This window comes from Gorilla gorilla, chromosome 14 (assembly GCF_029281585.2).
Source record: "Gorilla gorilla gorilla isolate KB3781 chromosome 14, NHGRI_mGorGor1-v2.1_pri, whole genome shotgun sequence".
Taxonomy (NCBI): Eukaryota; Metazoa; Chordata; class Mammalia; order Primates; family Hominidae; genus Gorilla; species Gorilla gorilla.
The window spans coordinates 23392241-23418793 of record NC_073238.2 but is presented as its reverse complement, the minus strand read 5'-3'; the positions used below and the strand labels follow the sequence as shown (position 1 = coordinate 23418793).

Genomic DNA, 26553 nt, shown 5'->3' with positions numbered 1-26553 from the left:
CCCGTCTATACCAGCTACCCCAAGACCGTCTATACCAGCTACCCCAAGACCGTCTATACCAGCTACCCCAAGACCGTCTATACCACCACCCTGGATTACAACTCGGCAAGATGCTGGGGAGGTTTCTGTTAGGGTGGAGCTGGAAGCCACCAAGTTCCTGGGTAGAGATGGCCTTTCAGATGGATGCTGACCCAGCAGGCTGGGCTGAGCTGGGACCAGCTCTTCCACTGCCCTGCTCCGAGCCTGCTCTGGTCAAGGTGGGCAATGCTGCCCTTCATGTACTTCCAGCCCCGGAGGAGCTGAACCTAGAGATACCTGGAAACCCAGCTTAGGGAAGTAAAAAAAAAAATCACTGCATCTCATAATTATTGAGATATTTTTTAATTTTCAAGCTTCTTTTTTTGAGACAGAGTCTTGCTCTGTCATCCATGCTGGAGAGCAGTGGCACGATTTTGGCTCACTGCAAACTCTGTCTCCCAGCTTCAAGTGATTCTCGTGCCTTAGGCTCCCGAGTAGCTGGGATCATAGGCAGATGCTGCCACCACTCCTGGTTAATTTTTGTATTTTTAGTAGAGATGGGATTTTGTGATGTTGGCCAGGCTGGTCTCAAACTCCTGGCCTCAAGTGATCTGCCCGCCTCAGCCTCCCAAAGTGCTGGGATTCCAGGCGGGAGCCACCCACACTTGGCTAAAGCTGGGTTTTTTTTTTTTTTTTTGAGGCGAAGTCTTGCTCTTGTCCCCCAGGCTGGAGTGCAATGGCGTGATCTCGGCTCACTGCAACCTCTGCCTCCCAGGTTCAAGCCATTCTCCTGCCTCAGCCTCCCAAGTAACTGGGATTACAGGTGCCTGCCAACATGCCTGGCTAATTTTTTATTTTTAGTAAAGATGGGGTTTCACCATGTTGGCCAGGCTGGTCTCAAACTCCTGACCTCACATGATCCGCCCACCTCCACCTCCCAAAGTGCTGGGATTACAGGCGTGAGCCACTGCGCCCAGCCAGCTTGAGCTGTTTTTAAGAGGATATATCCTGGTTTGCTGCTCTGTAGTTTCCCCAAAGTCTCAATTTGATGAGAAAATAGACCACTAGAATGGAAAAATAACAAATAAAAATTAGATTTCATCAAACTGGAAATCTTTGCTTTCCAAAAGATAACCATTAAGAAAGTAAAATAGCAAGCCAGAGGATCGGAAATTATTCACAACACATATCTGAGGAAGGACTCACACCTAGACCTGGGAATAACGCTAAGACCAGGCTGGGTGTGGCGGCTCCCGCCACCTGTAATCCTGGCACTCTGCGAGGTGGAGGCAGGTGAATCACTTGAGACCAGGACTCCGAGACCAGCCTGGGCAACACAGCGAGACCCAGTCTCTACAAAAAAAACCTTTTCTTTAAATTAGCAGAGCATAGTGATGCATGCCTGTAGTCCCAGCTACTCAGGAGACCCAGGTGGGAGGCTCGCTTGAGCCCAGGAGTTTGAGGTTGCAGTGAGCTATGATCGCACCACTGCACTCCAAGCCTGTGCAAGAAAGATCCTGACTCAAAAAAAAAGACAAGATTTCCAAGACCCAGTTTTTTAAATAGGCAAAAGAATTAAGTACGCCCTTCCCAAAGACGCCACCCAAATGGCCAAGAGCAGACAAAAAGGTGTCGTGCCTCTGGCACCAGGGAAGTGCAAGTTACTACAAAACGAAAACAAAAAAATCAAATGGATTTAATTGTCTTTTTGTTACTGATTTCCTCCTCAATTGCACTCTGGCCAAAGAATGTGATTTGTATTATTTACCTACATATCATATATTCATACATTACATTATCATCTGCGAATTACTGACATTTGCTTTGGGTCCTAGGACCTCGTCCATTTTTAAAAGATTCCACGCGTGCTTAAGAATGTTTTCTCTAATGGGCATAAGTAGACCAAGTTTTTAACTGTATTATCCCATTCTTTCATATTCTTCATCAATGATCTAAGCCTCTATCAAAATAACCTAAAACAAGGACAGCAAATTGAACACAAAATAGGTAGAAGAAAGGAAATTCATAAGAAAAGAGCAAAAGTCAATGAAAAAGAAAACAACAGAAAAAAAAAATCAATGGACCCAAAAGTAGGTTTCTTTGGGGAAAATATCTGTAAAAATGATAAACTCTTAGCTAGTCTGATCAGGGGGAAAAGAAAACACAAATGGCCCAGAGCAGGAATGAGAATGGACATCACTGCACAGAGGATACTGTGAATGATTTATGTAAATTGTTTTGATAACTTAGATGAAATTCTGCAACAAACCTATCTTTAAAAAAATGACAAAGGAAGAAAACAGAAAATCCAAAAGCCTCATGTCTTTTTTTTTTTGAGACAGAGCCTCACTCTGTTGCCCAGGCTGGAGTGCAGTGGTGTGATCTCAGCTCACTGCAACCTCCACCTCCTGAGTTCAAGTGATTCTCCTGCCTCAGCCTCCAGAGTAGCTGGGATTACAGGCATGCACCACCACACCCTGCTAATTTTTATATTTTTAATGGAGACGGGGTTTCACCATGTTGACTAGGTTGGTCTCAAACTCCTGACCTCAGGTGATCCATCCACCTTGGCCTCCCAAAGTGCTGGGATTACAAGCGTGAGCCACCATGCCAGGCCTCATGTCTATTTTTAAAAATCAAGTTCTTAATGAAAAACCTAAGCAAAAAGAAAATGGCAGGCATAGATGGCTTCACCCATCACATCTCTATGAAACAAATAATGCCAATCCTATACAAACTATGGCAGAACTTGTTTCAGGAGGCCCACTTAATGCAATATCAAACCATGACAGACACATCACATGACAAGACAATGAACATCCGAGCCCAGTGTCCCTCATGAGCATTCCTACACAGGAGGTCCTTAGCCCGGTATGAGCAAATCTCATCTGGCCATGCAGAGAAAAGGCCAATGCACCACGGCCACAGGGACTTACCTGGAAATGCCAGGTCATCTTGGCATATGAAAGTCAGCGTAATTCACTACAGTAATGCGGTAAGGAAGTGACCTCATGAGCATCTCACTAGGTGCAGGAAAGGCAGCTGACCACATTCAACATGGATTCAGGAAAAGCCCTCAGCAAATGAGGAAGCTCTTCTGCCTGTAAGTGCACCAGTGCAAACCCAACACTGAGCCGGGAGAGACCGAGCCCATGTTCACCGAGACTGGGAATAAGATAAGCAAGCGCCGGCTCACCTCGCCAGTGCAGTGAGAAGCCGAGGCACAGACTGACAAGGGGAAGCAAAGCCACTGTCAGACAGAGGACACGCGTGTGCACACGGAAACCCCGCGAGTCCACAGAAACACCGCCATGGCCAAAGTGGGAGTTTAGGGCACAGGATTAAAGCACCACGCACAGGTGACAAATGAAATAAAAATACACAGTCCTCAATAGCATATTGAACACCTAGGACTAGATCTAAAGGAAAACATGCCAGACACATGCACAGAAAACTCCAGGCCATTGTTGGGAGAAGTTGAAGATGAATTCAATACCTGGAGTCACACACGGCAGTCAACGCGTGGACACTGGAGACTGTTGAGATGCCGACTGGAGTCACACACGGCAGTCAACGCGTGGACACTGGAGACTGTTGAGACGCCGACTGGAGTCACACACGGCAGTCAACGCGTGGACACTGGAGACTGTTAAGACGCCGATTCTTCCCAACATGTATTCAAGACATTCAGAAAAGGTATTCAAAAATGCGTTCAAGGGAATTGCTATTGAAATTCCAGAAGTCATGTTTTTTTTGGTAGAAATTGAGACACTGATTGTAAAACATATATGGAAACACCAAGGACATAAACAGCCACAAGAATCTTTAAAAAGAAGAGTTGGAAAATGCACATCACCTCGATTCAGGGTTTATTATAAACCCAACTGTAGCCAAGACAGTGTGGCAGCCGGGCACCATGGCTCACACCTACAACCTGTAATCCCAGTAGTTTGGGAGGCTGAGACAGGAGCATCACTTGAGCCCAGATCAAGACCCGCCTGGGCAACATAGTAAAACCCCGTCTCTACAAAAAAAATAAAAATAAAAAAAATAAAATCAGCCGGGTGTGGTGACACACGCCTGTGGTCCCAGCTACTACTCAGGAGACTGAGGCGAGAGGATTGCTGGAGTATGGGAGGTCGAGGGTGCAGTGAGCTGAGATCACGCTACTGCACTCCAGCCTGAGGGACAGAGCAAGACCTTGTCTAAAGTGTGGCAATGGCAAGAGCATAAGGACAAACAGAAACAGACCCACACAGGTAGGTCAGTTGATTTCTGACAAAGGCGCCAAATTAGGAGAAAAAAGCCTATGCAGCAAACAATCTGAAAAGTTAAGGGAGAAATGGATCCTGACTGCAACCCACACTGGAAACGTACACTCCTGAGTAGGGACTGGATGCACACGCGGAACACACCCACACAACAGGCCGCCACGCGGCAATCAGGAGTCTGCCGCTGATCCACGCAAAAGCCTGGGTGAATCTCAGACGCTGAGCGAATGTAAGCAGATACACGCAGACATACACAGACGCACGCAAAGACACAGACTGCCCAGAGCCATGCACGTGGAACCCATGGCAGGCGGGAGGTAGGGAGCTGCGGTGGTAGGAGTCAGAATGGGTACCCCTGTGGGACTGGCTCTGCGGAGTGGAGGGCATCACCTACGTCCTTCGTGAGTGCGCACCATGACCAGCCACACCCATGGAACTAACACTGGGTATCTGGGCTTTTTGTGTAACTGCCTCCCCTCAACACCATGGTCTCCCACATACAAAAGAGGCCATTATACAGTAAGACACGCTACTCCGCAATTAGACACCACAAAACGCCAGCCAGGCTGTCCATAATTAAAAATACCGAGCACCAAGTCTCAGCAATCCACTAGTGTTCTCCTTCCACCCGGCTGGGAGAAAGAAACATAGTCCAACCACTTTGGAATCATCTCTATACTTGGACAACACACTTCGTAAGATCCATTAGGTGCTCCTAGAGTCGGCCCCCACCCCCACCCCCACACGAGTGTTCACCACAGCTATTTCCAAGTGAGTGTTATTACCCCAGAAAGGAAGCAACTCAAATATCCACCCACAATAAAGTGCATTAAAATCAGAGCACAGGACAGTCATGCAATGGAATACTATACAGCAATGAAAAGGAACATGCTTCTGCTAGATGACAGGGCTGAGTCTCACCAACACACTGAGTACCTTAAGGCTCTCAGGATAATGGGAAAAAAAAGAACCAGAATCCACCCCCCGCCCCACCAGCCACACACACACAAGTCCACATAGGAACAGGCACCCACATGCTGTACCCTGGGGCCTTTCCAACCCTGATGCACCAACTCCCGACATGCTGCCTCTAGCCTTGACCTTTCTCAGAAATGATAGCTTAGCGGATGTTTGGCAGATCTCAACAGTCAAGCCAAGATCCAGCTGCAGTCAAAACACAATACGCCTGGTGGAGCCTCTTCCAGGTTCAAACACGGGAACCACGCTCGGAACCGGACCCGGATCCGAGCCTCTTCCAGGCTCAGACACGGGAAGGGAACCATGCCTGGAGCCGGACCCGAGCCTCTTCCAGGCTCAGACACGGGAAGGGAACCACGCTCGGAGCCGGACCCGAGCCTCTTCCAGGCTCAGACACGGGAACATGCTCGGAGCCGGACCTGAGCAACCACCAGTCCATCAGCTATGGTCAGAGGAAGGCCTCCATGGCTCTCTCTCCCCCGTGAGATGGGGCATTTACACAGCACACTTAGGGACACGGAGGCCCTGCAGGTTTGGTGAGGTCTCCCAAGGTCCCTGAGCTGCAGAGGTGAGAGTTGAAAGACGCTGCCTCCAGGCCACAGTCTCTGACTGTCCACAGAACCACACGCTCCACATCTTCCCTTCAAACTCAACCCAAGCGCTCTTGGCTTTAAATCTGGCCGGGCCGTCTCACGGGAAAAGGAGGTTGGCTGCAAAGACCCACGGGGCCCAGAGGGGAAGCTGGCTATGACGCGATCCCTTCACGAGCACTGGCTCCGGCCCCAGCCACCAGGACACTTAGTGACCAGCCAACAAGCGGGTGGTTTAAATACTGCACTCTATTTTTTAAGGACTCTGTGCATAGTATTTCCGGTGGCAGATGTGTAAGATTTTTTATGTAAATCGTGTTGTTTTAGCAGAGGACTATCAGACCTGACAGCAGCTGGACATCAAGGTCCTCACTGGGGTGGTGACTGCCACGCTGATGCTGAGTGGAAGCCAAGCCCCTTCAGTCAGAGCTGGGCCGATCTCAGACCCAAATGCTACCACCACCAAGCCCTGTGTCGCGACAGCAGCGGCTGCAGTCACCAGAAACAATCCTTCCTGCCTCGACACCCGTGCCAACCCCAGCCACCCTGACGGTGGGCTGTCCACGGAAATGCCACGGCCAAGAGCCCAGGTCCTTCATGCTGGCCTCTTCCCTGCCGGGCTGGGCTCCCCAATGCCTTCAGAGTTCGTTGTGCCGAGCTCTGGAGATCCTGCTGGACAGGTCCTGCAGATGCTTCTTCACATGTGGACAGAAACGTCTCATCAGCTGGTGACAGCGCGCCTCGAGGCCAGCTCTGTGAGCTCAGCCTCACGTCAGGAGACGCGCGATCCAAAAGGAAAAGGCGCAAGCCCTGCACATCTGACTTTCCAATTCCACACCCATCCAGAAATGCTCAAATCACAAAAGCAGCTCAGTGCTAACTAGAAAATCCCACCAAAGAACGCTAAGAGCCACCAGCCAGGAGCAGTTCATGCTGAAGTGGAAAGCTCAGGGTCTCTGTGATAGGCCCATGGTGTTATTTATTTACTTACTGAAAGGGTCTCGCTCTGTCACCCAGGCTGGAGTGCAGTGGCATGATCTCAGCTCACTGCAACCTCTGCCTCCCAGGCTCAAGTGATCCTCCCACCTCAGCCTCCCATGTACTTAGGACTACAGGTGCCCACCGCCACGCCCGGCTAATTTTTTCTATTTTTGGTAGAGATGGGGTTCTACCACGTTGCCCAGGCTGGTCTCGAACTCCTGAGCTCAGATGATCCACCCACCTCAGCCTCCCAAAGTGCTGGGATTACAGGTGTGAGCCACTGTGCCCAGCCCCACAGTGTTATTTTTAAAAGTAATGACCAGAGAGACTGGGACAGAGCTCTGGGAAAGGCGCCTTCCTCCTCAGGGCCTGGGAGGGAAGGAGAGGGACCTCCAGCTCCTCACATCACAACAGCCCAGAGCATCCCCACAGATACCACCCCAGTGGCAGCAGGTGCTGCGTCAGCCCAGCCTGGGCCGGGGTCACTGTAGCTCTCCCCGGATTCTCACAAAACCCTGCTCGTGGGCGCCACCTCCCTCTCCACATAGGAGCCCGTGGCTCAGGGTGAATAACTCACCGAAGGTCCCTTCTCTCAGCGGCCCTGACCTCTGCTCCAACGGTGCGGGTGCCTCAGGCAGTGCCACACGGCTTTCTTAACCAACACCGAGCTTTGCCGTGGTCAGGTGAAGCTAGGTGCACGCTAGCATTCCATCCCCGCGTCTCACGGGAGCGCCCTGCAAACCCGACATGGTGGTGCTCACCCTGGACCTGAGCTCCTGCCCACGGGCAAGGGCCGCAGGCTGCTCTCCCGCACATTCTGCCAGGCAGACCCGCACCACCCTCTCCTACCAGAACTTCTACCTTCATTTATTTTTTAGGCCTTTCCTATTTTTGAATCGGTAACACATGCCTGCAGTTCAAAGTTTAAAGGGCACAGATGGGGCTCCAGAGCCCCAGCTCCCTCCAGAAAGAACTTGGCATGAGCTTCCAAGGTTTTCTGTGCCTCTGTGGCAAGGCCGTGCGCTGGCTTCGGCTTCTCCTGGGCTCTGCCCCTCCTCCCCTCACATCCCAGGGGCTGTGGGGAAGGGGGCTCGCCTGTCTCAAGGGCTGGAGAGTGCCCTGACTCATGGGCTGGCTGTGGGTATCCAGGTCACGCCCCATCCTGGTCACAGGAGGACGAGGCAGTGGCCTGCCGGGGCCTGCGCTCACACCTGAGGGTCGGGAGACTGCACTACAAGCCCGGGGGGCTCCCCTAGCATGGCTGCTGTGGCCTTCAGTGCCCCACACACTTGTGGCCCTGGGGTTCAACTCGGACAGGGAAGACAACAGCGTGGGGCCCACACCCCATCTACAGGAAGCCCTGAGCTGCATGTGGGCAGCCTCGTCTTTCCTGCAGGGGAACTGTGGCCTCCCCGGTCCTGGAACCCGTGCGCACCGTGTAGCCCAGCTCCTTGGTCCGCCCCTCCAGCAGGGCGTGCTTCTCGCGGCTGCGGCTCACACGCTCGCCGTCGCCCACGCTCTCTGCGTGCCTCAGCTTCTCGTGCGCAATCTCCAGCTGCTTCTGGTAGTGGTTGTGCATCTCGATTTTGGCTTCGAAGTGCTTGAGCTCCTCCTGGAACAAGGTTTCCATAGGTGAGTGTTCCCTCCCCGTGCTCGCCATGCCATCTTGTGGTCCCGGGTGAACCGCAAGGACGCCAAGGGACGGTGCCATACCCGGGGCAGGACAGGCCTTGCGGTGACATGGGCAATGAGGGGGCGGCAGCTGGGAGGCCATCACACTAGCAATGGGTCCCAGCCCGCGCCTCCTCGGCAGCCCTAAGCCGACCCCTTCCCTGTCTCTGCAAATGGCACCCCCGCCCCCCGAATCTGGGGGGCCTCCAACTCGTTCCCAGCCAGACCCCATGTCCAGGGGCTGTGCTTCTGTGGTGGCTGCCTCTGCACCCTGCCCCCAGCCTGCCTGGGCTCCACTGCTGCTGGACTGCAGCTCTGTCCCTGCTCCTGTAGGCGCCCTGCCCTGCCTTGACCCCACACTCCAGACCCAGGGCCCTCCATGTGGCCCCACCTGCCAAGCCCCATGCACATGCCTGCGGCCAGCTAAGGTGCCCCAGCCCCAGAGGGAAGCTCCTGACCCCTTTCTGGGGGAGATGCTAAGGGCCCTTCCTGGGGCCAGGAAAGTCCCAAGTCCTATGAGGGCAGGACCACACCCACCTCCCTCCCAACAGACACCAGCTATAGCGACCCTGGGTGAACTCACGGCCAGATACCATACCCAAGGCTGCCCACCCAGGACCCCCGCTGGACTCCCCACTCCTCACAGCCCTGCTGGGTGCTCACCGAGCTGATGAATTCTCCACCCTCAGAATGATCTGGCACTCCACACGCCCCAGGAGCCCCTGCCACCTGAGGTGGTCTCCTTCCCTCCCTGGGCCTCCATCTCAGGAAGCGGTGACACCCCTAAACGATCCCGGTAGTGTCCTTGGTCCCCTCCCCCCAGGCTGTGGCTGGGTCCCGACCAACTGTTGACCATCCACAGTACCCGCACCAAGGCCACGCTCAGACGTGAACACGGACAAAAGAACCAAAGCCCCTCCCTCCAGAGCCTGGCCCCGCCCCTGAAACACGAGTTCCCACGCAGATGAGAAGGAAAACGCAAGCAGGTTCACCGAGTGGTTAAGGAAGAAACTGCGAGAATCTTGAGAGAGAGAGCTCGGAGGAGAGGGCTGCATTTCCTTACCCGGAAACTGCAAGAGAATCTTCACCACAGGAGAGAGCTAGAAGGAGAGGGCCGTGTTGCCTTACCCAGAACGCCTCCAGCTCCTTGTCCGTGAGGTTGGCGGACTGCGCCAGGTCCCACAGGTCAATCACCCTGGGCTCCTCGAACTCTGCAGGGGAGGAGCAAGAGTGGCCTCAGCAGCACCCGGGGTGCACACCACAGCCAGCCCCGCGGCAACCACGCTGAGTGTGCATGGAGCCTATGAGGGTTTGCAGGCGCGACCTGCATGTGTGTGAAACACGGGTGCGTGCACTCAAAGTCTCGTGGGGCACAGAGGGCATCTGCTCAGTAGCTCACATGACCTCGCTGAAATGTGGCTTCTCTGTCCCCTTGGCCAAACAACTGCTTCTCCTTTGTGTCCAGAAACACCTGCCTCCATCAGAGCCTGGGAAGCGCCACAGCCCGCCCTGGCTGCCTCTGAAGCAGGAGGCAGAGGATGGACGTGGCCTGTGTGCAGAGGCTGCTCAGGACCTCGGGTGGGGGCGCCTGCAAGTTCAGCCAGGTCCAGACGCAGGCACAGGCTGTTTCCCTTCGGTCCTGCTCAGGGTCTCCAGCAGGATGTGTTGTTCGTGAAAGTCAAACATTCGGGCTCCTGGGAGGAGCCAAACAAACCAAGACGGCTCCTGGGCCCTGGTGCTCACGAAGGGACGCAGTGAGAGACTCCGGGGCCATCACCACTCTCCATCCAGGAGCGAGTAGTCCAGAGCCGCCTGCCCATGGAGCCCTGCAACAGTGGCCCCTGCTCCCTCCTCTGCTGACCCCTTCCTGCTCAGGACCCTGAGGACCCTGGGCTGGAGGGGCTTGCTGGAAGGCCCAGGCAGACCCGCAAGAGAACTGTAGGAGCCGCTGGACACAACTGCCTTGGGGACAGCCCGAGGTGGGAAGAGGAGTGTGTGGGGCTGAGTCGCCCTTTCCTGCATGGACTATAGCCAGGCTCATCCGCTCTCCAGCACAGGCACTCAGCAAACTGCATCGCAGGCCTACAAGGTGGTCCAGCCCCCAACACTACGGCCAAAAGCCTACAGCTGACACAGTCACCAGCACCAGGTCAGGCTAAGGGAGCCTGGGTTTGGGGGTGGGTGGTGAGGGGTCTTGCCCAAGGGCACTCAGGTGACAGCAGCACAGCCAACCAAGGGGACCTGGGCCCGCGTGGACACACTTGACTGCTGTGCTGGAGGCTGCCTCTGGCCAGACCATCCTGGAGACGAGGCGGTGGCTCTGCCTGGCACCGGGGACAGAGACCAGCCCTGCTGTCTTATCACCATGAGGGCACAGATGCCATCTCCTGGCGGCTGCTGCCTCCTCGAGCCTAGAGCAGTGCCTGGTGTGCAGCTGGCGCTCAGTGTGCACGTGGAGGATGAGGTACAGAATCGGAAGCTGTGTGAGTGAGGCCAGCAGGCTTCTGGTAAACCCTGCACAAGGCTCTGGCCCGGGTCCGGGGCAAGAAGCAGTGGTGCAGAGCCTGGCCACTGAGGGCCTGCAGTGGAGGGAGATGAGCTGCTGAGATGGAGCCACAAGCTCTGTGGCCTCAGCGGGCGTCCTGCCCCTGCCGGGCTGAAGGGGACTGACGGACGGTGTGGGTGGCATGAGATGGAGACAGAGCTGTGTTTGACAAGTGGTCTCTGTTCTTGGCCAACAGCAGCATGGGAGGGGCCGTGCTGCTGAGGCTGGGGAGACGCTGGGAAGGGCTGCTCCCAGGCCCGCTACCGCCACTGCCCTCCGCAAGTCTCCAGGTACAAGGCTGGGGACGGCAAGTGACCTTCATGGAGCAGCTCCTGGGAGCGAGGCCTGTGACCACCCCTGGGTAGACTGAGCGCGCCGAGGGTCTCCGCTGCGTCCACAGGCCCGGGTTCCCGTCGCTACAAGCACCTGCCTGCTTGTCCCCAAAACACAACCAGAGACGGCCCCACCCTCGGGAACCAACAGTCCCCGGCGGGCACTCACCGGCCTCAGTGCTGTAGCCCTGGTGGCTGACCCTGCGCAGGCGGTCCAGGCCCTGGTTGATGCTGCGCAGCTTCTCCTTCAGCTCCGTGTGCCTGCTGTGCAGGACGTTGCCCTTGATGTCGCTCAGGTCCGAGGGGCTAATGACGTTCTCGTGGATTTCTGTAAAACCGAAGGCAGGACGCCATGAGGCTGGGAGTCCTCGCCCTGCCTGCCCAGACCACTGTCTATAATGCCCACTGCTGGGGAGCTCAAACTCTCATTTCTGGGCTGAAAATGTCCCCCTTCCGCGGTACTGCAGTGCCGCAGAAACAACCGTTGGCACAGCTTCCTTTCCAGGCGAGACGCCGGGACACGCGCACCAAGTGGCGCCTGGCGGTGACAGCTGGGGCACCAGGTCCCCTGGGGGCTGACTCTGGACCCCTGCCCTGCCCCCTCTCTGCTGGGTCACCCTCCATTTTACTCCAGCTTTGTGGGGTGGGAAAGTCACACATTTGGGGAGGGTCACGAGTCCAGAATGAAGGACCCATCAGTGAAGCTCAGGTCTGACAAAGGCAGCAGCTGTGCCCATGGTGGGGGCAGGCGCCGGTGAGACTTGGTTCATCCAATGCAGGCTGGCGACTCCCAGAGCCAGCCCTGCCTGCACAGCAACCTCCCCACTCACAAGTCCGGTGGAACCCTGGGAGAGGGCGTCTGGTGCCGCCCCCCTGCCCCTGCCGTGTTCCCGAGGGGAGCCGAGGTTGCCCACTGAGCACAACGAGCCTCAGGTGCAGGAGGGGTGGGGGGCAGGAGGGGGTGGGGGCGGGGGGCACCTTCGGTCCTGCTCAGGGTCTCCAGCAGGACGTTGTACTCGTGAACTTTCTCTTTGTGATGCAGGAACTCCCGCCAGAGCTTGTCCAGTTCTTCGCTGGAGAATTTCCCAGAGGTCTTCGCCTAAGAGGGAAACAAGGCCTGGAGTGAACCCGCCGCGGGCTCGCGTGGCCAGGGCCGCTCTTCAGCCGACCACTCCTCATGGCCAGGCAGGCCCTTGCCTACATGAGTGCCGGGCCAGGTTCTTGGCCTCACGAAGGGCAGGAAAACAAAAAACAAACCGGAGAAGAGCTGCCGGCAGGCAACCACCCTTCTCCTGGACGTGTCCAGGCTCAACAGGGGACGGCTACCGAGCTGGCTGGGGTGGGGAGCAGAAGATCCCAAGGAGGGGGACAGGGCAGCAGCCCGGTGACCCTGGGCTTGCCTGGCTCTCCCGGCTGCAGGTGGTGAGGACAGCAAGGCCACCTTCCTAGGGGGACCTCTGCCAGCCCCTCATTGTCATCCCACCTGCCTCCCGGTTGTGGGGTGACGTGGCTCACACACGTCCAGGGAGGCCACACAGGGCCCTCTCTCCCTCTCAGCCCCCTTCTACCAACTCCATCTCTCCTGGCCAAGGACAATGAGCTGTGACTGGGCTAGTACAAGAAGTCTAACTGTTGACCCCAAATCAATGTGATCCAGAGAAACTGTTCTGGAGCCGCTGGAAATGGGGGAGCTGCGGCAGGTAAACACCCTGCCATGGCCCACCAGGCCCTGCTGGGTCCCAGCGCCTGGCCCCGCACCAGGCCCCCGCACCCTTCCCAGGCACAGGGTGAAAGGCCAGCCCCACACACGAGGGCACCCTTCTAATCACAGAGGCACGTCCACGGCACCACTCACTACACTAAAAATCCGACACGGAGTAAAGAACGCAGCCCATGCTACGTCACCATCCCTAACCACACGTGACCTGAGCTGAAGGTCTGACAGCTGCAGGCCAAACAGAGCTCCTTTACTTAAAGAGCAAGGAATCTTCTAAACAGGAAAGCTGAAAAGATTCACAGAACGACAGTGGAATGGCTTCCTTAGGAAGCCACCGTCTTCCTGAGACTTTCCCAAACCCCGGCTCCCATGCAGAGCAGAGACTGCCCCTCACAGCCCCCGCCTTAACACTCAGCGTAACGGCACCAATTCTGCAAGGTATGCAAACAATCGAAGAGTACCTTGTGCCACAGCTTTTCCAGCCTGGGGTCATCCAGCCCGTCTTCCTGGGTGCCACTGAGGGAGTTGCTGGTCACCTGCCGAGCGTCCTTCTTCCCGTCCAGACCATACTTGGCCAAGATGACTAGGAGAGAGGAGAGGTTCTATTTGATATGGTTTCCTGTGAAAAACAGTCAACAGCCAACACATCTGGGTTGCCACGGTGGGTGAGACAGGTTTGCCTCTCATTTTCCAGTAGTTTCCTTTCACCCGTTTCCTGGATGACCACTGGAGATCTGGGGAGAACAAGAATATAAACAAGCGTGGGGTCTGTGGTCTCCCAGCGCTTAGGAAAGGGTCTGGCAACTCACGGGACACCCCCAGGACCTCCCTCTTTCCTACCAGGGACACACCGGCTGGAGTCCTCCATCAAGCTGTGTCCCCGTGAGACGCAGCTGTCGGAAGCAGCTGGTGGGCTGGGCTGTAAGAGTGGTTACCGATTGGCCCGTCTTTAGCGACCAGCTGCACAGATTTTCAAGAACAAAATTTGCAGCCTCACCTGCTACCATAGGGCAAAAACTCTTAAGGACCACAGGACAGAGGCCACCTGCAGACTGTGCAGGGTGGCAGGGCTTTCTGACAGCACACATCTTATATTTATTGGGAGGAAAAACAGTTTCTAAAGGAGAAACGTCAGTGTCAGCAGCTTCTAACAAAAAGTTACCGGTAGCAGCCAGGAGGAATAATTAGTCTGCAGTGTGCTGTGGCCCAGCCACTCGGGGAGCCCTCTAGGATCTGCCCACGTGGTGCTCCCCTAGCCCCGCTTCCCTAGGGGGGACTCGGCATCTGTGGGCTGTGTCTGTCACCACACGCTGCCACCAACATGATATGAAAGCAGGCGCTCGACGCGGGCCCTGGTACCGACAGGACTCAGCTGCAGACAAGTCCTGCACTTGGGATGTGAGAGCAGAGCCTGGGGGCTGGCCTGGCCCTCCGGCAGTAGCTCTCCCCAGGCCCCAGTTCCCACTTCCAAGTCCTGTGCTGTGGCTCTGTGTGACAGGCCCTCTACTAAGTCCCCTGGAATCCGGGGCCCATGCAACCCCACCCGCCTCCTTAGCTGGCGGTGGGCTTGCCTGCCGGCCCTTTCCTGGGGGCTGGGGGAATTCTCCCAGGGCCCCGCCTCCCACAGAATGGGGTCCTGCCTTCCCCTCCGGGCCGAGAGGGCCCCGAGTAGGCCTCTCCCAAGATGCTGGGCTCGGAGCCTCCCTTCGCCTCACACTTCCCCTCACCCCGGGACCTCTTCACCCAGATGGTGACTCCTGGACCCCAGCGCCTCCTCTGGGCCTTCACCTTCACCCGTGACCCTACTGGACAGAACTACTCCCAGCGGGGCCTCCACATGCTCTGGGCTCAGCAGGCCCCCCCTCCCCGCACCTCTCCCAAAGGTCCATCCTCTGTCACTGCCAGCCCTGGGGACTGTCCCTGCTCCAGGGACACCCCGAAAGCCTCAGGCCTCCTTTCTCATCGACACCACCCTGGCCTCTGATCCCTCCTGTCTCATTCTGTCTGGAAGCCTGGGCCATGGGGGTCTCAAGGCCACACGCAGCATGTGCTTCTCGTGTTCCAGCCTGGAAGCGCTTGTGATCTTCCTAAGCGTGAGAAAACAGCCTGTGGTCTTGTCCCTGAGGAAAGCCGTCTCTCCTGACAGCAGTCAAGAGCTGCTGGCACTGGGCACGGGTCCCGTAGATGCACGCTTCAAAGCTCAACCACATGCTGGGCCTGTCTTCCATGGCAGGGAATTTATACCTGAAATAACTATTTTAGGCCGGGCGCGGTGGCTCATGCCTGTGATCCCAGCACTTTGGGAGGCCAAGGCAGGAGGGCCGTCTGAACCCAGGTGTTCAAGACCAGCCAGGGCAGCAAAGTGAGACCCCATCTTTTAAAATAAATAAATAATTAAATAAATAATACCGGCTGTGGGGGATGAGAAAATAAATGAAATAAATACATACAAAAATACACAAACTTTTTAAAAAAGTGGCCTGGATGCCTCCTGGCCTTAGAAAGCCAGTGCCAGGCCTGCCTGTGAAGGCCGTCCTGCCCAGACCCCCAAGTCCAGCCACTGCTCAGCAGCACTGAGGTCACAACCCCAGGCTGTGCACCCCTGAGCCCGAGAGGAGGAGAGGGGGAGACAGGGAGGCTGGGCCATGTCCTGGGGCTCTGAGGCTAGCCTGGCTCGAGCCTTCCTAGTTGGAGCCAAAAGCTCTGAGCCAGAGCCCAAAGTGGCTGGTCAGACCCCATCAAAAGGCAGAGTGCCCAAGGCTGCGATCAGCAGCAGGGACTATGGAAGGTTCTGGATTCTGGAGGTGCTGGGTTCTGCATGGAATGGAGTCACAGAGCACTGAAGCTGGAGGCGGCCTCAGGAGCACCGAGCCCTTAGAGCTCCTGGGGAGGATGAACACGGCCCCACACTCCCTGCCTGGGGAGGACGGACGCCATCCCACACCCCCTGCCTGGGGAGGACGGAGGTGGCCCCACACCCCCTGCCTGGGGAGGACAGACGCCGCCCCACACCCCCTGCCTGGGGAGGACAGATGCCACCCCACACCCCCAGCCTGGGGAGGACGGAGGTGGCCCCACACCCCCTGCCTGGGGAGGACGGATGCCACCCCACACCCCCTGCCTGGGGAGGACGGACGCCACCCCACACTCCCTGCCTGGGGAGGATGGACGCCGCCCCACACTCCCTGCCTGGGGAGTGAAGTGGCCCTGGGGGCGCAGTGAGGGTGAGGACAGGAGCGAACCCCAGAGCAGAGCAGGGCAGGGCAGAGTGGAGCGTGGCCCGTCTGTCTCAGGGTGGACCTCAGCATGGAGGGTGCCAAGGGCAGGCACACTTGGCTATGGCTGGTCCCCCAGGTATGGTATCAGACTTGATAATGGCACGGGGGACCTTGGGGGTCCAGGGGCCACACCCAGAAGATGGCGGGCAACCGGCCAGGACGAGCCTCTCTCCTGAGTGTGGGCACGGTCTGCTTCTGGGACGCCAGCTCCTAGAGTCCCACTAAGTTTTCTGCCAGGTCACTAGGCAATGGCAGAAAACAAGACAGCTCCACTTGGGCCACAGACCTGGACACTCTGCAAGGACACTGCCTGGCGTGCAGGAGGGAGCTGGTTCTTAGCCCACTTCTGTGCCCCCTGCAAGCTGCTCTGTCTCCTCCAGGCCCCAAATGCTGCCCTGCTGCACAGCCAGTCCCTTCTTCCTGGGGGCACCTCCAGGACAGGCTCTTTCTTGGCCCTTGGGAATGGCCCACTAGACATGCTGGTGGGGATGCAACCATCCAGAATTGTTTCAGCCATGTCTCTGTTCCCCAGGCAGTCCCTACCGCCATGTCTTGGCTTACGTCCCACCTAGACTCTTGAACATGGTGACATAAACCAGCAAAAATGAAGCCAGCCCTCTGTCTTTAACCCGGGCGCAGCCACATGACATGTCTACTGATGCCTGCCAATGGGAGAAGAGGGGTGGCTGGGAACAGACCACCTGCTCAGGAGTCAGAAAACCCTGGCTCCAAATCTTTGCTGCACTACTCAGCTCTGCAACGCCAGACAAATCACCCTCTCTGAGCCTGTCAAATGGGACGACAACGAGTTTTGAGGAGTAGGTGTTAGAGCATCAGGCCTAACGAAGGAACTCCGTAGACACCTCCTCTCCTTACCAGAGACAACCCAGGCGCTGCAATGCCTGAGGCCATCAGCACGTGTGAAAAGCAGGGCTACAGCAGACTCCAGACATGGCCAGGGCTCTGGGGCCACCCTCACGACAGCAACAAGTGCGATGGCAGCCACCCCCACCCCCACCCCAGTGGGGAGTATCCCACTTGGTTCACACCACTGTCCTGTGAGACAGGAGGAGGAAATGGAGGTGGGGGGCAGGGGACTATGCCGGGGGCCCAGGTCACACAGGGAGCAGCGGGGGAGGGGATTGGGGAAGGTGTGCCTGGGGTCAGGCCCAGGGGCAGCAGTTGGGTGGAGGCGCAGCAGCTCCTAGGGCTGCTACACATAGCTGACAGCAGGCAGCTGAGCACTCGACTCTCCGGAGCAGCCCCAACCCCAGTCCCACGGGCCCACCTGGTGTGCGTCCTCTGCCCACCAGTGCCCTGCTGACGGGCCCGTGGTGAGGGAGGATGGTGGAGGAGAAGGGTCCAAAAGGAACAGTCGCAACTCTGTCATTTAAAACCCTCCTGGCTCTGAGGACACACCTGTCTTCCGTATGCTGGTACCAAGCAGGTGACTGTCCTGCCTCTTCTTGAATACCCACAGGGACGAGGGCTCACTAAGTGCATCACAACCAAGTGTCCATTCTGACAACATCTGGAGTATGTCCCCAAAACTTCAAGATGCTAGGGGAGACTGCTTCCTCCTCTGGGTGACAGAGCCTCCTGCTGTCCTCCGGCCCCTTCCTGCACCCAGTGCCCCTGCCTTGGCCCTCCCTCTGGCGTGCCAATGGCACCTGTGACAGCAAACCGAGACCACGGCCAAGGGCGCATCTGTGCTCAGAGGAGAGCCCCCCGCAGGCTGTGCCCAATGGGCCCCTTGGCCAAGAGCCAAGGAGTCAGAGGCGTAGCCCACAGCACTGAGGCGAGCAGCCACCATCCCTCATGAGGGTTAGCCTCGCCAACCTCTGAAGCCAGTGGCCACCTCCCTCATGAGGGTGAGCCCCCAACCCAAATCCTAAGCTTTCTGGGCACTCAGGATGCTCAGGGGAAAGGCTCATTTTGGATATCCAGATTAAGCATAATGCAAATATTCCCAAATCCAAAAACAAAATCCGACATCCAAAACACTGCCGCTCTCAAGCATTTAGGAAGAGGGATACTCGACCTGCATTAGGAAAGAAACAAATGTACCATTGAGGTTGCGTATGAGTCTCGCTTCCTTCTCCCCATCTTCGTCCAAGCCGTCAAGCTTTAGTTTCTTCCAGGCGAGTTCGTCCCTCTCCTGTATCTTCAGATCAGCGTGGAGCTCGGCCAGCCTCACGGGAGGAAGATGCAGCTGCGAACGAAGGGGAGGAGCCTGTGAGCCACGAGCAGGATGGACCAGGACACAGCGGGAAACTGACCTCGGAAGAGGCTGGCCACCGGGAGGTTCTGGGAGACCAGGAAGAGGTGGAGTCAGGGTCACTGTCCGCAGGATTCAAACCCCACAGGTTTAGACAAGAACTCAACATGGACACCATTCTCTAGGCCTGTCTGTATACACGATCTGGAAACCCCAAGTCCATCGGGGGCTCCCTACCAGCAGCGGCTGCTCATTCCTGTCCGGCTGTAACAGGACACCCCACCCTAGCACCTGAGGACAGTCATCGGGCACTCGGATAAACAGAGCAGGAAGAAGATACCCACTGCATTACCATTGCAGATACACATTGCAAGGACACAGACACCTAGAAGCTCTTTTTTAAAAAAAATCACTGTAATCTCAGATCTGCCCCATCTTCATTTCCCAAAGACCCTCAGTCACCACCTCTCAAGTGTACCATGATCCGAACTGTCTTGCTGAGACGGTTCTTACACAGCCCCAGATCCTTCTGGAGCAGGAATCTGTCACCCTCTCACTTACCTGCTGGCGTAGACCACACAGGCAGCGCCCCGGAATGAGCTGCCGCACTGGGGCTGAGGAACTTCCCCGCCCCACCCTCATCCCTCTCCGCAGGGCAGGCCACGCTTCCTTCATCCCACCCCTGCCCTCCCAGCTCTGGGACCCTGGGTGAGAGAAGGGAGAAAGTGAGGTGACCGCTGGGCACACTGCTTTTTGGTTGCAAAGACAGGATTTAGGCCAAGAGTGTCCCCACGTCAGAATGACTGGGCCAGAATGCCAGGCGGCCGAGGCAAGCAGCAGAAGGAAACCCACCGGCCAGCTCTCATCAACTCTGGCCTCGGGGCTGGCCCGGCCGCTAAGAGGCGTGTGCTGGGGCAGGCGAGCCCTTCAGGGAAGCGAAGGCTCTTCCGTGCAGAGCAGAGTGGCCCAGCTGTGTGAACCAGAACGTGTCATGAGGTGGGACCAGGGTTCACGGAGACAGGGTGCTGTCCCTGGCTAACTGGGGAGGCTGCACCGCATGTCTGTCGTGACGCCAGCGCATTAAAGGCTCTGTGGAGTCCTGCAGCAAAGGAAGTGCTCGGCACTGTGCAGTGCAGATCCCCAAATCTCTCAGCTCTCAGGAGGGTCCCCCTCCCTGAGCACCTGCATTCTCACATTCCCCCGGGGCTGGTCCTCATGAGCTGCCCGTGGCTCTAGGAGGGAACCCCAGCTCCTGCCTCTGAGCTCCAGGTGCCCATCACCTAACGCCTGCCTCTGATCATGTGTGTTTCAATATGGAGTCTGTTTCCCCTTAGAGATTTGAAATATTAATCTTTTATCTATATTTCATTAGCTATTTTCTAACATAAATACAACACAAGCTAGTATCCAAAGTATGTGTGTTATATTTCAATAAAGTTTATGTAAAACAGTGAACATCCCCAGGAAGCGTCAAGAGCCGGCTGCCTTCCCAGTGTCCCGCAGCCCGCGCCGCCTTGTGGCCCACACTGCCTTGCAGCCCGAGACCTCAGGAGGCCCAGCCCTCAGGTCCGCGCCGCGCAGGGGCACACATTTCTTTCAAGACTCACGCGAAGCCAATTCTGTGTGTTTGGCACACCCCACACTCCGGAACCTCCTCGCCTCACTCTGCCTGTATCTAGACTGAGCCCATCCTGCTCCCTGCAGCTCAGTCTGTGTTGGGCCTGGGAGGAAGGAGACCCCTGACCACAGGCCCTGTCTCCAGCTGGGTGCTGGGGCTGTCAGCTCCGCCCTCTCTCCTCTCAGAAGCCCAGCCTGACTATCCGCAGCTGCCCTAGCCACACAGGCCCCACCCTCCAGGAGTTTAAAATTTAGTTAGGGACGAATTCAGATTACTGAGCCAAGATCCCCAATGGTAAACAGATAGCAAACGGTAGGCACAAAATGAATGGCAGGGCCTAGGGCAGAGGAAAGCTTCTAATTCTCTAGAAGGTTCTCTAACCCTTGGTGGGTGGTCCCAGGGCAGTCTTTTGTCTGGGCCCTCCTGGTAGATGCTCTGCGCTCCCATCTCTGCAGGGGCTGCTTTCCAGGATTGTCCCGACCTGAAAACCCTTTCCCTGGCAGCCTTTGACACACCCCTACCTGCGTGCCTCTTCCCCAGCCAGCCCCATCCACCCAGCCCCTTCTCCCCAGAGCTCCACCCCGTGCCCCTCTGTGCCCTGGACACTCGCCTGCGGCGTCCACTGGAAGGCCCTAGGAGACCTGAGGTCTGATCTGAGCATTCCCAGCAGGAGGACCCAGGACAATGAGGCACCTGAGTGACGCTGAACTCTCAGGAGGGGCAGTCTGTGCCTCAGGAGGAGGGGGAGCCCACACCTGCCTATCTTGTTTGTGACCCAAACTCCTGGAGGAACAGGTCTGCTTCCATCTCTACTTCCCCGTGGCTGCTGCTACCCTGTAGGCGCCTTACTTACCGCGCTGCACTGCCCGGGAGGGTCTGAGATGCGAGGCCCACAGTGATGGTCCGAGCCAGAAGCAGCACCCTGGGGCAGGCAATCCAGGCCCATGCTCTCAAGTGTGTGCTGGCCTTGAGGGGCCCCAGGTCTGCCCTCTTTGGCTGCAGGGGAGAGGACGCAGGTGTCCCATGACTGCCCATGGGCTGCCCGCTGGAAAGCGGAGCTGAAGACCCAGGGCTGCTGAAGTCCTGGGCCCGTCCTGGCAGGCTCACAGCCAGGCACCAACCCCTGTAACTTGCAGTCCTCACTGGCTTCCTGTCTGCCTCCCTAGGGTGCTGGGAGAATCAAGGGCAGGTGCTCCGTGGGCTGTAAAATCTGCAACCCACAGGCGAAAGTCATTTTCTCCCTCTGATTCCCCAACTCTCAGGCAACAGGGTGTCTAAATTTCACACCGCATGTCTCACAAAAGCCAGCTCCCTTTCCCCTGATGTGTGGCTGCCAGTGCTCAGCGCGGAAGGGGCCAGCCTGGCAGCACCACCACAGAAAGCAGCCCCAGCTCTGCACAGAGGAAGACCAGCAGGTCACGTGCAGACCCCAGACCCCACGTCTGGATTCTTTCACCTCTCTCAAGTTAAATGTTAACGCATCAAGTTAGAAGTACCCTGTGGAGACCAACTGCAGAAAAGAACCTGTCAAACATGAAGCAGCGAGGCAAATCATCAACAGCCAGGGTATACATGCAGGCAAGAAAGCCGGTTCAGCTGATCAAACGATGCCGGTCCCGTGTCCTCAGACACAAGCAGAGCCGACCGTGTCCTCCTGACCAGACCCAAGGGCCCAGCACTGCTCGGGACCTCAGCAGTGGCCCTTCCCCACACAGCACCACCCGCGTGCCAGCAGAGCTTTCTGGAACTTTCCAATAACCTGCTGCTGCTTCTCAACGCCCCAGGAAACCCAGGCCAGGGTCCACAGCTACACCACTGGTGTCAACCTGCACACACAGCACAGTTCAGGCTGGGCAGGTTCCAATGCCACCAGGACCGCCAATGGACCACCTCTTCAGAGGGCACGTGCCATTCTCCCAGTGCTCACCTGAGTGCCCGCGCCAGACTGCAAGGCACCCACCATGAGGAGCAGGCTGTGGCGGTGACCAAGGCTTCCTGGCACGCTGTACCTGTCTCACCACGGCAGGTGGCATGCACTGTCCCAGCCCAGCCACTGTGCCCCAGCTCCTTCCACCTGAGCTCCATGGACAAGGGCACAGCCATACCCACCTTGAGCTGCTGTGAGGTCATGCATTGGCCTGGCGAGTCCTAGGTGCCCATGGAGGCCACTGGCTGGCCCATCCTCAGAGGCCCTTCTCAAGCCAGGGGGGATGCTTGAGAGCTGGGGTGGGGCTCTGAGGGCTCCTCTCTGCAGATCTCAGTTTCCACTCGTCAGACCTCTGAGAACAAGATGCTTCACACACTCTCATTGCAGTCACCATTCATGTCAGAACTAAGGACCGTCTGCGTGTGGTGCCTCCTGGGATTACACCTGTAATCCCAACACTTTAGGAGGCAGAAGCGGGAGGATCACTTGAGCCCAGGAGTTCGAGACCAGCCTGGCCAACATGGTGAAACCCCGTCTCTACTAAAAATATAAAAATTAGCCGGGCATGGTGGTGCATGCCTGTAATCCCAGCTACTCAGGAGGCTGAGGCACGAGAATCACTCGAACCTGGGAGGCGGAGGTTGCAGTGAGCCGAGATCACGCCACTGCACCCCAGCCTGGGCGACAGAGTGAGACTGTCTCAAAAAAAAAAACAGAAAAACAAAAAACCAAAAAAACTAAGGACCTATGGCCAAGGACTCCGAGCTCATGGCACCGTGCAGCCCAGGCCAAGAGGTACACGAGTGTGTCCCTGAGCGCCGCAGCTGGACCATGCAGACCCTGGAGCTTACTCCTCAGCATCAACACAACACACAGAGCTCTGAAGAGGCAGAGTCCTCAGAAGGCGTCTGTGAGCACAAGGGCTCTGCATGGCCTCCGACCTCCAAAGCTCCAGGGACAGCCTCTGCTCAGGAGTCTTGCAACACAGTGGAGCCCGCCTGTGAAAGAGGAACTGGGAGAGTCACAGAAAGTCAAGATTCAAGTTGCTGGAGAGGATGAAGCAGCACCCCCCGGCCGGGTCTTGCCTGATGAAAGCGGGTCTCAGCATCTTCTTGGCGGCAACCTCAACGCAGGTCTCACAGCCCATCAAAGGCAAAGGTTTCCTGAAACGCTCCCTTCACCCTATGCCTACTGACACACTACACAATCCTATATGCCAGGATGTGGCTTTACATGCAGAAAACAGGGACACGATGTTTTCATGAAGCAAACCAAAGAAAGGACAAGACCATCCTGGCTGCTGAGCGCAGGTCGCAGGAGGCTGAGAGCAGTGGCTGCAGAGCCAGGCAGGACGTGCTTCTCTGAAAAAGCAGCCCTCACCTCAGTTATCTTCCAGGGGGCGATCCAAGACCCCGTCTCCGTCTGATACCTACCTAGAGCGGCGAGTCAGGTGGGGTAAGAAGCCGACTGGAGTGACTGTTTGCACGAACAATTCTCTGCCCCTACGTTCGAACTGACTGTGGCTCCTCCTGCCTCCTGACCACCCTGGGCCCTGGCACGCTCAGCAGCAAGAGCCACAGCACAAAGACCACCCGGGATGCGCTACCGCCACTGAGAACCTCAAAAAGACCCGGACGGGTCTGACGCCTGCACACTTGGCTCCAGGATAGAACACCCTCACAGCACCGCCACCCTCCAAGCTTCTGTTATCTGGAAGGAAAATCAAGACGAATGGGCTCTGCAGGCCTACCTGCCATAGTACCAGGCTCTCTGGAAGGGGGGAAGACACACAAAATCCCCCAAAACACTCTCACCCTCGAAGAATTTCACGTTCTGTTCAGCAAAAAAGACTTGCCCACACAACTAGAACTTCAGGACTTAAAGGGACCAGAAAGATCATCTAGTCCAAGGCTCAGTCCAAAGTGGAGGTGAGCAGCTCGCCCTACCATGGTGCCCAGTGAACCTCAGGGAGGTTCAGGAGACATGACCCGACCCAAGACTGAAACTGGTCAGGCGAGCACCCAGCACCAGGGGACAGTGCAGAGGCAGCCCGAGGGTAGCCGGACCAATGCAGGGGCAGCCTGAGGGCAGGCGTATTGCTGCAGGGGGCCTGGGCTGACAAAGACAGAGGACCAGCTGGAGGTGGCTGGAGGTAAGGTGGAGCGCACCAGGGCGGCCCTGCAGAGCAGGTGGAAGACTTGGGCCAGCACCCAAAAGTAAAGGGAGCCGCTGGGGTTCCTGGGCCCGAGTGCACTTCCTCAGCGCCACCTCCAATTGGTCAGGGAGTCTATTTCGGGCTCCCCATTCCTCATGGGGAGGGGGGACTCCACCCACTCAACAGATGCCCAGTGCAGTGGGCACGGGGAGGCAGCACTGCATCCCGGCTGCTCCTGGTCACACCTGTTCCCTGCTGCTGGGAGGCCATCAACACATCCAAACCCAGCCGTGTCCCCAGCCCCTCCAGAATCCCTTCCTCCAAGAAGCCGCCCTGCCGCTCCAGCCCAGAGCGTTCTCCCACCTCCGCAGGCTGAACATTACGCATGGGGCTTGACTGCTGGTCCCAGGAGCAGTTCAGGAAGGGCCTGTGGAGCTGATGCCCAGGCGTCAATCCCCATCCCCACGCAGTCTTATAACCGTCGTATCTGTCCCCCACCTGTTTCTCCTCTCCCTTTTCGTTCCAAAAGTTCCTTCTTATTCTGCAAATCATTTACTTTCCCTCTCAAAGACTCAGGAATGCTTAAAACTGGACTATTGAGACAGAGATCTAATCTGACTCCTGCATTTGAGATGAGATAATGAGGCCCAGATGGTCGGCATAGTTCGAAAACACCCATTTCAGGTGTTTTCAGGAACACCTAACAAATGAAGCAACCGTATCTTAATGAAGAGAGCAGCTGGCCCAGGGTCACGCACCAATTAGGAAGCTGTTGTCCCGGGGGGCCCCACCGGCCGAGCCACCTTGGGGGTGCCCTTTCCCCTCGGGGCCTCCGTACCCTCATCTCTCAAATGAAGGAGAGATCAGGTGAGCGCCCTGTTAAGACTGACTTTCTGCATTCCCAAGGTCGCGTTTTATGTGCTCTAAACCGATCCCATCTCCTCACCTCCTCATTTCTCGCTCAAATGAACAAGCACGGGCTTGCTACTGGGATTCCTTCTGTCCCTGGACACGTCTTTCTACCCAACATTTTGTTTTTCTTGTTCCCCCACATAGGGAGATAAGGTTGAGGGAACAGGCAAAGGCTCGGGAGGCAGGAGACCTGTGATCTAGCCTGGTTCTGTCCCTACGCTCGGGTCAGCAGGCCGCCCAGGCTGGGGAGGGCGACACTGACCCTCGGGGTGCCGGCCGCCACCTGCTTCACACGGCGTCGTCGCCGGCACGGGTACCTTTCCTGCTGAAGGGGTCGGGGCGCCCCACCTGACACTTGGGGGAGGCTGTGCCAAGGACAGGGCGCGTGAGGCACAGGTGCCCCGGCTGCGCCCCCCTCCGCCTCCGACCCCTGGGCCCCGCTCCAACGACCCCAACCACGGCCCCCGCCCCCAGGCCCCGCGCCCCCGCCCCCAGGCCCCGCTCCACCGCCCGCGGGCCGCGCTCACCCGCTGGGCCTTCTCCCACAGCTGGTTCAACTTCTCCATGCGGAACTCCTCTCCGGACTCGCGTTTCGGGGACGGCTTGGGCTGGTTCTTCTCCCGCGAGTACTTGCCGCCGTGGCTCGCCGGGGGCCAGGGCCCGAGGAAGAGCAGCAGCAGTAGCAGCGCCGGGAGCCCGCGCAGAAACGACCTGACCCTCCGCGGCGCCATCTTTCTCTGCGGCTGGCGCTGCGCGGAGAGAACCTAGCCTGCCGATGCCCCGCCCACTACCCCGCCCCCACCCACCGCGCTGTCTCCTGGGAATTGTAGTTCCTCCGTGAGCGACCGGCAGCGGCGAGGCCGCCTGCGGACTCCAGAGCCTAGGAAGCCCTGCGCAGGCGCAAGCGTTTCCCAGGCAACCACGCCGCGGCCCGAGGCTGCAGACTCTGGCAGGGGATACAACTGGAGAATGAGGGTGGCCGGGCGGGAGCAGGGATCAGGCCTCACCCAGAGCCCGGAGCCTGGAGCCCGCACGACTCGAGGCCTCTTTCCCTCTCTGCCCCACAGAAAGAGCGGAAAGCCCAAGAACCGGGCCATGTTTGGCTGAGCCTGATAATGCTCCGGCTTCACGCGCACTGACGCCGACTCTTGCATGTCCAGTGCTGTTGCGGGGTTGGCACTGCGGCCCGGGCCTGGCGCTGAGGAGCCTGGCCCAGCCCGCTTCTGCCCTCCGCGGAGCGCCTGGCCGTGGGTGAGCCCAGGCCAGGTTGTCCCGGGGACGCAGGACCGCGCAGACGTCCCCCTACGTCCCGGGGCCCCTGCCCCAACCCGCGTCCCAAGCG

The 26553-nt window shown here is 57.4% G+C and overlaps 1 protein-coding gene across 7 annotated transcripts in view; it reads right to left on the bottom strand.

The window, feature by feature from the left end:
• Positions 1-25947, bottom strand: part of LOC129526389 (alpha-2-macroglobulin receptor-associated protein-like) — a 34166-nt gene extending 8219 nt beyond the window's left edge. For 2 of the 7 annotated variants that reach the window (XR_010130442.1, XR_010130443.1), the window contains exons 1-8: positions 25739-25946; positions 18449-18593; positions 13565-13686; positions 12365-12485; positions 11556-11714; positions 9638-9720; positions 8274-8450; positions 3515-3681 (exon numbers count right to left, since the gene is read on the bottom strand). Coding sequence is in view for 4 of the 7 variants with exons in the window: in XM_063697087.1 (XP_063553157.1) it covers positions 11140-11714; positions 12365-12485; positions 13565-13686; positions 18449-18593; positions 25739-25942 (1167 nt within the window). In the remaining 3 variants the exon portion in view is untranslated. Of the gene's footprint in view, positions 1-359; positions 3682-6088; positions 11715-12364; positions 12486-13564; positions 13687-18448; positions 18594-25738 lie in introns of those variants that run through there. The other 5 variants (XR_010130444.1, XM_063697089.1, XM_063697090.1 and 2 more) reach the window with 5 other exon arrangements.
• Between the last annotated feature and the right edge of the window lie 606 nt (positions 25948-26553).